General features: G+C 30.9%; 2 protein-coding genes across 2 annotated transcripts; one reads left to right on the top strand and one right to left on the bottom strand.

The window, feature by feature from the left end:
- Positions 1–623: 623 nt before the first annotated feature.
- LOC114415031 (psbP domain-containing protein 5, chloroplastic-like) lies at positions 624–5566 on the bottom strand. The gene is made up of 11 exons (XM_028379532.1): positions 5401–5566; positions 5151–5314; positions 4899–5007; positions 4323–4372; positions 3993–4060; positions 3823–3921; positions 2997–3056; positions 2080–2139; positions 1939–1993; positions 1526–1575; positions 624–965 (listed from the first exon to the last, which is right to left on the bottom strand). The coding sequence occupies exons 1-11, from the start codon at positions 5472–5474 to the stop codon at positions 867–869; spliced, it is 888 nt and encodes a 295-aa protein (XP_028235333.1). The 5' UTR covers positions 5475–5566; the 3' UTR covers positions 624–866.
- A 2993-nt stretch (positions 5567–8559) lies between these two features.
- Positions 8560–10553, top strand: LOC114415032. The gene is made up of 3 exons (XM_028379533.1): positions 8560–8636; positions 8860–9181; positions 10118–10553. Exons 2-3 carry the CDS (start codon positions 8873–8875, stop codon positions 10148–10150), a joined length of 342 nt encoding a protein of 113 aa, XP_028235334.1. The 5' UTR covers positions 8560–8636; positions 8860–8872; the 3' UTR covers positions 10151–10553.
- The last annotated feature ends 906 nt before the right edge of the window (positions 10554–11459 follow it).

The following is an 11459-nucleotide window of genomic DNA, read 5'->3' as shown; positions in this document are numbered from 1 at the left end:
GTTCACAAAATATGGTACTAAAATAAGCTTATAAAGTAGGGAAAAAATCTTATTCAAAACAAATATATCATTTCCGAAATATAAGATTTTTTTTAATTTTATGTTTTTTATAAGATTTTTTTTCAGGTTATCTTTTGTATTAGTTATTTTTTGTCAAAAATACGTTAATTACTTTATAACAAATGTTAAGAATTTTCTATTTAAAAAATAAATATTATGAATTAAAAAATAAATACATTCTCTTTTACAAAAATTGAATATCAAGCACTGATTAGATAAAAAAAGCAATTAATTAGAAAGAGAAAGATGATGAGTTCTAATAATTTTAAGAATAATTTTAAAAATAATATAAATTTCCAACAAGTTGAATATTTTCTAATTAAATTAACTAACTTTATTAAAAGTATAAATTAATTAAAATAATCTTATATTTAGGTACATATAAATTATGAATGTACAAATGGCTCCCAGTCTTTTCATCTCCTTGACTCCTCCGTAAGTCTAGCAGGTGCCTCCCGTTAAAAGAGAGAGAGAGAGAGAGAAAACGGAACCACACTTAAAACAAAGATTGAAAAAACTGAGTTTTATTATCGATGTTGGATTGTTTCATGGTCCAAACGATGTTGTAGCAATGATAAAAATAAAAAGTACATTTAGCAAAAAAAAACAGAATTACAATTTACAAGGCCTCAAGTTCTGCTCTCATCTTTTTGCAAGAATCTAATATAATTTGCGACATAACCCAAAGAATATGGGATGCTAATTAGGTTTGCCTTCTTCGAAGAACAATTAAATGATTACATAAATTTCACGCCTAAAAAAAGATCCCATGAATTGATGAATACAATTAAAAATAAATTGAGATTTCACCAAAATCTCCAGGGATCTTTGTACGGAGGAACATAATTTTCTGTTGGGCTAAGAAGACGAAACGAATTCACCGCTTTATCAAGGAAAGGCCCCAGCTGCATCAAATACATTGTATTGTTAGAGCCACACCACATAGATATTCTATTTAGAATTGCAATAGTAATACTTTAAGGTGTCTCATAAATGACCGAATTTTATTATATGTCCCTAACAATTTTTTTGTTGTGAATCACAAAAATATTGAAACTTTTTTCTGCTTTTGAGTCTCTGTCATTAGTTAAGTAATCACGTATCTCCTTACAAACTGATCTTCTCAAGGTTATCCACAGATGTGATGATATCATATCATTACTTAACTAATGACAAAAACTCAAAGAAAAAGTTTTAAAATATCACGGACTCGACAAAATTCAGTCATTTATCAGGGATTAAATATATTTAAAGCCTACTTTGAGCCACATTTTAGATAAGCGTCTCAATTAACACTTAAGAGAAGAACAAGACACATTTGATCATTGGCTGAGGAAGTGCTAGATATTTTTAAGTTTATTTGCTAACTGGTTTTATGCTGCTTCTACAGGTTCTTATATAAATCATTTCAGTGAACAAACATCAAGACACTTGCAGACATGAGAGAGTGAGAGAGAAATGGTACTTTTTCCCACAGAGGGCTGACGGTTGAAGCACTGATAGAGTACAAATAACCTGCAATCAAGTGTTTAGTAATAAAAGAAGAGAATTTCTAAAATGCAACACCAGAAAAATAATATAACTTGAAAAGCTCATAAGTAGCATAAAGAGAAACAATGGCATGTGAATTAGCTCATTGGTGAGCTCATAAAAATATAACAGAGAAATATAACTTTGTCTTGTTTTGTTTTTCTTCCCATTGTTCCTTGTATGTCTGAAACAAGTGTGGTTCTCATTGAATGAGAAATGGAAAAGAGAACAAAATCATTTCCAACAGGAGCTTCCAAGCACTTTGTATCAATTTGCAGAGGACAATCTCATATTAGATGTGCAAAGGTAGAAATAATCTAAACCAATGAAAAAAACTAGAAGATATACCATCTCTTTCAGCTGTTGAAGCAAGATAATGCCTGTAAGTGCTTGATTCGTCGGTCTGTACAATGATGATTTACAAATTAAAAGTAAACATTACAGCCACATCTTTCCATGAAAAAAATTATACCAAAAGGAAGTGCTTACAAGTCTCAAAGGTGCTTTACGAACAAGGTATTCATAATACCAGTACATCTCACCATCAATCTGTGAGGAGACAGACAGATAAGTTTCCGCCGTGCATAAACTTCAACTTAAATATGTAATATCCGGAATATTCATTATTTGAAGATGTAATATCTGGAATATTTATATATGTAATATATAAATGTAGTAACATTTTTTAATATCTGGAATATTCATTTATCATTAACAAATACATGTTTGAAGATCTTCCTGTTCTTATTTGAAGATGTCTATTTATATTAAATACATTTAATCAGCAGATATTTATATTTTTTTTTTTCAAAATGATATTTTAAAAAGCTACACCTTGAGTTATTTTAAGAAAATCGAAGTTGTAACTTACTAAAATACTCCTAAAAAGCAGGTGAGTGTACATTAGCAAACCACATCAGCAAGTTTGCTCATGTGCACCAACCTATTTTTTAAAAAGAGTATTTTAACAAGCTATAAATTGGATTCATTTTAAGAAATCTGAGTTATAACTTACCAAAATACTCTTTCCTAAAAAACAACTGAATATGTGAATGTACTTTAGCAAATCTCATAATAATATAGGAAGCATATCAGGTGAGAGATGATAGTGTGATAGGAGCTAATCTCAACCATATAATTCAAATGGATGGGTAAGATTAAAACTAGCTAAAACAATCTTGACCATGAGTAGTTGTATGACTAAGATCAACTCCACTTATGCTCTCACTAGATATGCGCCGCCCCCCCACCCCAATCCATCCACACACACACAGATATATATATATATATATATATATATATATATATATATATAGAGAGAGAGAGAGAGAGAGAGAGAGAGAGAGAGAGAAAGTGATCCATTATATATTGGAATTCAAGAAATAAGGATGTTTTATGAGGCTTACTTCACTAGAATGGGTATTAAGAACCGAACTCTCTTCTAAGCGCTGACTTGAGGTAACTCGCTGCAAAATGTTGTTATCAGAAATAAATGTGAAGGATTTTCAAGGCAGATGACAATCAATGCAACTTTGTGATGTACACAGTTGGGTGTAACTTCTGTCTGTCTAAACAATAAATTTCAAAAGGCCATGATACTTTGCATATATAAGAGCTTAAATAATCCATTAGAATCCATTTTAACATGACAATCCAAAAGCTATTGGCTTAGAAGGCTGACTAATATTTAAACAGTTATAGGACATCACATCCGCACGTGGCGAAACACTAAAATTATTATCTCATTACCCCTAGCCTTCATGCCCAAGAATAGAAATGGTAAACTAACCAACTGGGATCCAAGAAGAATAATATTTGCATGTGGATTTCTCAAGCAAAGGAAAAGTCCAACATTATGTTAACCTCTTGGAGGTCAACTATATTTTAACCTCTTGGAGCATCATTGTTCGCTCTGTGGTCTGTGAAAATCCTCAAAACAGAAAAAATTTAATTTGACATGTTCTCTTCCCATTTATAATTTATAACTTGAAGTTTAGCCACCATCCAACATTTGTGGCCATATTACCACTCCTTGTTTCCACTTTCCAGGTAGAGATAATCTGTAGTAAGTGATAACTGATGAGTGAATACTAAATCTCTGAATTTTAATTAATACTCATCAATAGTAGCAGTTTCTTGTGGTTTGAAATGATTCCAAAGAGCATGAATTTTGTTTCCAATAAGAATAGCATGAACACACAAAAAATGCGTAATAAAGGAATGACCACTTACCAGGGAAGATCTGTCAGCTAAAACTGAATCAGCAACATCTTTTGCAGTCCATTTACTCTTATCCTTTGATTTTATATAGCTTGAATTTGGTGGACCTATCTGAATTTAGTACAAAAAACTTGAATAGATAACTAAAGCTCCATCAAATAAGTATGAGGCTGAGAAAATACCGTGACAGAAATGATGACATTATCAATAAAGTCAAGACGCTCAGACACAATGCGCAGGCGTGCATCAGCTGCATGGAATTACAGTGCAATTTTTATCCAGAAAAGGAAAATTACAAAGCAAGCATCCAGTATCTTTATGCAAGAGATCAGTATTAACTAGTGCAAAGTGAAAACTTCCTATCATTCAGATATTTTAACCACGGAGCTGATAGCTATTAAATCTAAATGACAGTTGTAACAACTAACAAGTTCACAATGAAACATGACCTCTATTCTGAAATTATTGATAAGATAGATTTTTGCCTTGCAAAGGAAAAGAACAAAACTTACGAGAAAGTGGTGCAGCTGATGAATATCGTTCTGGCTTTCGGGATTCAATCCTTTAAATATATGGAAAGTGTTAGCTTCCTATTATAATCAAGGAAAAACTCCAGACAAAAAATGGAGTTGTAAACCAAATATAGTTATGTTAAATACATTAGCATTAAATCCCATCGGATCAAGCTCACTGGACATATTACTGACACTGTTGAATGGGGTAAAAAGCATTAGATAAAGCTGGAAGTGGAAACTTCCCTTATCGACTTATCGTTTTACTTACTATGAGTAAATAAATAAAGGGTAAAATGTGTTTTAGGTCTATTAAGATTTTATCAAAATTTGTTTTTGTCCCTACAGTTTATAAATGCTTTTAGTCATTGTATTTCTAAAATGTTGTGGATTTCATCCCTTGACCCTATACATTGTTTTTACCTTATGAGGGACCAAATCCACCATATTTCAGAAAATACAAGGACCAAAAAAACCCTTTTTAAATATAGGGACCAAAACCAATTTTGATCAAAACTTGAGGGACGACTTGAAACACATTTTACCCTAAACAAAACGTATATGTAGTTGGCATACCATTTGAAGGTAAAATTATCGGAAGGTAACTCAACAGGGTACATATAAGAATAGGCATTTATTTCGTCAAGAAATGAAGCCATTTTTGGTTCTTCTTCCGCAAGTGTCACTGCAAGACAGAATAAGAGAAAATATGTCTCAATTGTATCACACAATAAAACACATAGCCAATATCAACATAAGTTCTTAAAATCTCTTTTTTTTTTTTTCTTAACAAGCACCAAAATCACACGAAGAATGAAAGAGAGATACCTGAAAGTGGCATTGTTGGAGATAACGAAGTAAGGCCTAACAGCATCAAATCCCTTCTAAAAATCCTGTTTTGTGAAGTGGGTTTTAGAGCACAACATGAAAAGCGTGGTCTTTCCTCGGAGAATGGGCATTTGTGTTGATTAAGGATTGCCCTGGTATTGTTTCTGATGAACATAGATAAATTGGCTAAGAAAAAAGAGAGTAAATATAAGCACAAATTATTGAAAGGTTTAATAAGTAGAAGGAGTACCTGAAGATAAGGTTATTAGGAAGCAGAGTGGGAATGGGGAAGAAGAGGGAGAGGGAGGAGGAAGGAAAAACCATTGGAAGCTCTCAGTTGTGTCATCCACTACTAACCACAGTCCTGTAACATTATCTCACTTTCAACACTTTCCTTTTATTACTCTTACTCTATCTAGTCTTCTATTCTATTCTGACATCATCTAATCTCATGTGTCTCTTAACTTGTTCTGAACAGCAAGGGATAAAATAGGTTCAGAGTAACATCAGTTATTATTATTTTAAAAAATAAAATAAAATAAAATAAAATAGATGGAATTTGTTGTGTTTTGTTTTGCATATATTTAATTAAGTGAAAAAAAAATTAATTTGTCATTCATCATTCTTTTAGTTTTTTTTATTCATATCATTACACCAATAATTGGATAAAAAATGTTTTGTTATAAATATTTAAACAATAAAATCATAATTTATTATATAATATTTAAGTTATTATTAAATATACAGAGTTTGGAAGCTTTTATGAAGTAGCTTTTGATAAAATATTTAAAATAAGAGGATGGTAAAAAGGTGTGAGAATGTAACTTTATTATTTGAAAATGGTTGAATTAGTTGTTAGTTGTTATTCATGAGTTAGTTTGATATTGAATATGTGCAAGGAATTAGCGTTTTACCTCCAATTAATGGTTCTTTTTTGTAGGAATTGTACATATTTTACTGTTTAGTGTGATTTTATAGAGTAAATACTCCAATCTCGTGAATTAATGTTGAATTCAACTCAGTTCAAGGTCAAAAAAGAGAATGTTCAAGTAGTTAATGACTCGCTCAGAGAGACAGATCCGCTCAGCGAGTGACATCCGCTTAGGGAGAGGCATACAGCTCGCTTAGCGGGTTGGGAAACCCTAGAAGATGATAAGTCAGAGATGTGCTCGTCCAACGCACATACAGGCCGTCCAGCAAGGTTGTTGTCTCTTTTCGCACTCAGTGCACCCAGTCTTGCTTAGCCAAAATTTACTTACTCTCACTTAGCGAGCGAGTCACACTAAACGAGTCTTCGGAAGCTGAAAGGTCCAAGAGCCTTTAAAACAATGAAGTTGGCGGAAAATTAATATAATTTTTGGAGAGAGCGCGTTTTTGGAAGAATAAGAGACACAAAGAGAGCAGCAGAGAGAGCTTAGGTTAGAAGGAGTGAAGTTTAGGGTTTAGAGGTTGTAGGAGACATCCTCAACCATCTTTTGCCATTTTCTTTCACTCAAAGCTATTCCTTCCTTGTATTGTGAGATTGCATTGCTTGTAATGAAAGGCTAAGCCTCTTTGTTGGGGAGCTCTACTAAAAAACCTTGATGTAACACTCTTATTATCTATTTAATGTTATTTTGATGTGTTCATTGCTTCTATTTATACTTATTTTGCATGATTATGGTTTGATTACCCATTTGTATGTATAGTTAGAATTTTTAGCATTGGAAAATGCTTTAAAGCCTTAGAACTTGGTAGAGCAAGCTAGAAATCTATATGTCTAAAAATGGAGTGTAATGATCTAGTCCATATTATGTTGTAGGCTTAATGCAACTCTTTTATACTAAATTTGTTGAAGGATTAAGGACGAAGTTTTAAGAGAGTTAGACTCATTCATTAGAGGGATCTTGGTTTGAGTAGTTTCTCAGCATAAAAACACTAGGATAACGTTAAATAGAGAAAAAAACGTATTAAACATCAAAGAAAATTCAGTAGAACGACCCAATGCTCTTAACTTGATAGTTTTTCACCTTCATTTTGTTCATGTTCAAATAGATTTTCTAGTACAAAACTTGATATTTACCTTACTTTTAATTTATACTTGTTTACTTACTGAATATACATAGTCTAAGTGAAACAAATTTCCTGTGGACTCGACATTTGATCTTACAGTTTTATACCACTTGTACCAATTGGTACATTTGCCGATGTTGCAAACATTAGTCTATAGGTTTGATAATTTTTAATTAAACTCTCAAACTATTTTTCTAATTGTGTTTTTTTTAAACAAACAACCAAAATCATAACAACTTTATATTGCTTAATTATATATTAGTATTTTAACTTATACAATGTACATGATGAATATTCATTGTATATATCTAAAATTTATAACACATAAATATTCTTAAATATATAAATCATATAACAATTAAAATTTATAATAAATATTTTTTAACATATAAATTATATTAGATTTGTGATAGATAACTTTAATGGTGACACAATTAGATTATTTTTTTATTGTTGACAATTTAAAAAAAACATTAAAACTTAATTCGAAAATAAATATGAAAAGAATAGTTTGAAAGTGATACCAAGTCGAGAAAAAAAATCTTACTTGCAATTGAATCTCTGTAACTCACATTTAATAATACATGTTTTATATTTTATTGCAGGCCTTACTTTTGTCCCAAAGGCTTTTTAGTTGTACAATTTTGATCTTTTGTTTTCATATACATTAATTGGGTTCATAAAAACTTGTCATATGCAAATTGAGTCCTTTTATCAGTGTGTTGTGAATTTTTAATAAATTATTTATTTAAAATGTTAGAAATGGCGTGACGTTAATCTATAATGGTCTAATGCATATGCGGACACAATACTAAGAAATGAAAAATACATAATCATACTATGTTTTTAGAGATCAAAATTACACACTAAATTTTATTTCATTTTTTATTTCCTTTCTGCTTATCTTTCGTATTCAATTTTTTTAAATTATTAAATTCAAAATTTAAAATAATATTCATAAATAAATAATGATGAAAAGGAAGGAAAAATAGAATGAAAAAAAAAATTGAAATGTCCTTTGCAAGAAGAGACTCTAGGTGCTTTATGTTTGGGCAAGAATAAAAGAACATAAATCTAAAAATCATTTTGGCCTTTTTTTTCATCATGATAATATGTCTTGTCTTTCACTCTCTTTTTCTTTCTTTAATTTTTTTCTCAGTTTTTTTTTTCAATTAATGCTATTAAAATCTGTACTAAGGATACTTTAAGGATGAATTGTTTTAAAAAAATTAAAAGGATACTTTTAAGAGAAAAATGAAAAAAAGTGAAATGGAATGGAATGGAGACGTCGTCAAGTCGTCGCATATATATAATTCATTGATGGATTTGCCAGCAAGTAACAGAAAATCATATAAAACCATCTCCCTTTTCCAAATTTCTTCAGAGTTCAATTCATTCGTCTATCAAACAGAGTTCCGCGTTCACCTGGTTTTGGTTTGTTCCCTCTCTCATTTCCTATTTCCTTCCCTGCATTCACGTCCAAACTCAAATTTTCACTTTCGTCAATTCATCATTTTCTTTTTCATAAATTACTTAGAAAAATGAAGAATCATGAAATCTTCAAACTTGTTATCTTCTTGTTGGAAGAACGTTACACTGAAAATTAATTACTAATTTTGTTGTCTGATTCTTTGTTTTGTGCACATGGGGTTCCAAGAATCAAGTCCACAATGAAAGGAAAAAGGTTTTCATTGAATCCATATGTTCCACTCTCTAAATGGAATGCAGAAAAAGATTCCAAGAATCATGATGATGAGGCACATCCTCAACCTCAGCACCTTCTTCAATCGAAGGCTAAAAACATGCCTCAGTCTTTGCAGAATGTGTCAGAATGGGAAGTGCAACAAGCTGACCTGGAACTTGGATATCTAAAGTCGGCATTTCTTGATTCTGCTAAACAGTCCCTTAGTGATGCATACTCGGCAAACAATTCTGATCTGGATAATTCAATTGACTTGCTCCACCACTTTGATGATGAGGTAATGTTTTATATTTATTGTTTTGGCTGTGTTAGTGTTGAATGAATAGCTGGATATGGTATGATGATCATGAGTGGAAATTTCTACTTATTCAGTCCCTTTTCTCTTTTTGTTTCAATACTTATTTTCTCCCTGAAGATTGTCATCTTAAGGTTGCATTGCATGGAAGCAAAGATTTTCATCTTATGGTTGTTAAACCCTACAAAGTGATTTCAGATTGCCAAAGGCAAAGTTTGAATTATGGAATCCTGTTTTCCCTCTAAATTCTGAATGATCATTCTTCATATTTCATGTCTTCCTTGGTTCCTTTATTTTAGTGGATAGTCTTCTTTTCTTGGAGATGCATTTTCTGCTCTAATGATCTATGGTATTTTCGTACACTGTTATGTTATGTGTGTGTGTTTTAAATTTTCTTTCTATAACTTTGTTTAAGGGATGGAGATACATACTACTTAGTGCTTGATGCGGAGTTATAAAGTTAGTCAGATGTTAGAAAGGGGGTGAGAAGGTTGAGGGAGAAAGGGAGGGGAAGAGAGATCGTGGGATTGGATCCTCTCACTAACATTCTAACAAAAATTAACAATTATCATGGCAGATAAAAAAAACTGCTTAGCACCTGATGCAAGGAAAGATTTGTTATGTTCTCTAATTTATATGCAAATGATAATGAGATTTAAAATGTTAAGAATAGTCCCTAAAATTTCTCTTACCTATTAATGTAGGGGCAATCTGTTTCCTGATATAATGAATTGCTAGAATGATCATATAGTGGTTAACTTAATTCATCAAATTAACACTAGCTTAGGAGCGAGTACTTTTGGAGTCATAGTCACTTCACAATCATCGCATTAACTAATTATTCAATTTATATGCATTATACATTCTACTTCTTTATGTTATACTACTTTTTGACCAGTAATTGTTTTCACCTTACAGATTAATGATGATAAGTTTTCTGTGAGACACTGAATATTGGGAATGTTCCAGAATCTGTACCAGCAGCTGATTCTGCTTCTCCCAACCCGAATAATACAGCATCTAAAGCTGGTGCTTCGTCAAATCTTGCATAAGTTTAAAAGTGAATAAATTTGCAACTCACATTAGTGCATAAGTCTAAAAATAGGGAAGGTTACATTGGACAACACACATACATGGTTCGTTTTTTGTGTTTTATTATATAGTTCTAAGCTAGCTGCGCCTTATTTTGCTTATGGTCTGAACTCTGAAGTGTGCCATTAATTGTGCAGCTTTCACTTGTCTGAAATGGTGGAAGACCAAAAAAGATACACTGTAAAAGGAAAAAAGAAAACCAAATGAAATGATTTTTGCTTGGGATTTGTAACTGCAATGAAGATATATTCACCTCTATCAATTTCATTTATGTATGTGAGTGGGACTCGAATTTTTTTTCTTTTAACCGGCTCATGTAGTTTGAGTTAGATTCATGATTACCTTTTAATTCTTTGTTTAAAAATGGATTTACTGAAGTGGTTTATTTTTTTAAAATAAAGTAAATTTTTATAGGATTAAATAGTGTTTAAATTTTTTTTTGGAAGTATAATTAGTTGAATTCTTTTTTTTGATAAAAGATAATTAGTTGAATTTAACGGATTAGCACCATCTAATTATTGAATTAAGTTTTAAAATTATTAATATCAATTATGAAAATAAAATTTACGATATTTTAATTGGTAAATATTAATTATTTGAGCTTATGTTGTGATCAGTTTGAGTTCTACGTTTTTTTTTACAGGAGTTTGAGTTCTACTTAGTATTTGTTCTTATCTAATTGCTATAAAATTCTCTTCTCATCAGACAATTTTTGTAAGACTAATTAACCAGCGATAGACAGATGTGTGTTGTAAGCATAATTGATTTAATTTTGAGAAAGTTTTTGAGTTTCAATTTCTTCATGTAAATTCAATCCAATTATTCATTCACAAGTCTTACAATTATTTGGCCTTGTAAAAGGTTAAAAACTCACAATTGATGAGTTGCACTTACAACACACTCCAAATGTACTAATTCAGTGTCTTACCTCTCTAATCAAGTGTTTGTGATTATTTTTTCATAACAACAATGAAAAAACTCAATTAAATATAAAGTCAAAAATTCTAACCTAAAATTTTATAAAAAATATAGGGACTCGGTGGATCAATTTAACCTAGTAATTTTTCCACGACTATAATTGTTAATAGTATTTTGTATAATTGTTAGCTCACGGACCATGGAAATGATTATACAAAATTTGTGCAATTTTAAATGATTTTTTATTAAT

The sequence above is a fragment of the Glycine soja genome, chromosome 6 (assembly GCF_004193775.1).
Source record: "Glycine soja cultivar W05 chromosome 6, ASM419377v2, whole genome shotgun sequence".
Lineage (NCBI taxonomy): Eukaryota > Viridiplantae > Streptophyta > Magnoliopsida > Fabales > Fabaceae > Glycine > Glycine soja.
This window is presented reverse-complemented; position numbering and strand designations above follow the sequence as displayed.

Excerpts from the sequence above, each read along its gene's own strand:
- LOC114415031 (XM_028379532.1), bottom strand. The coding sequence starts at position 5,474 with ATGGTTTTTCCTTCCTCCTCCCTCTCCCTCTTCTTCCCCATTCCCACT. Across the intron at positions 3,922-3,992 it reads ATGTCATCATTTCTGTCACG|ATAGGTCCACCAAATTCAAG; the intron begins GTATTTTCTCAG and ends TACTAAATTCAG. Across the intron at positions 1,994-2,079 it reads GTAAAGCACCTTTGAGACTT|ACCGACGAATCAAGCACTTA; the intron begins GTAAGCACTTCC and ends ATCATTGTACAG.
- LOC114415032 (XM_028379533.1), top strand. The coding sequence starts at position 8,873 with ATGAAAGGAAAAAGGTTTTCATTGAATCCATATGTTCCACTCTCTAAA. Across the intron at positions 9,182-10,117 it reads TCCACCACTTTGATGATGAG|ATTAATGATGATAAGTTTTC; the intron begins GTAATGTTTTAT and ends TTCACCTTACAG.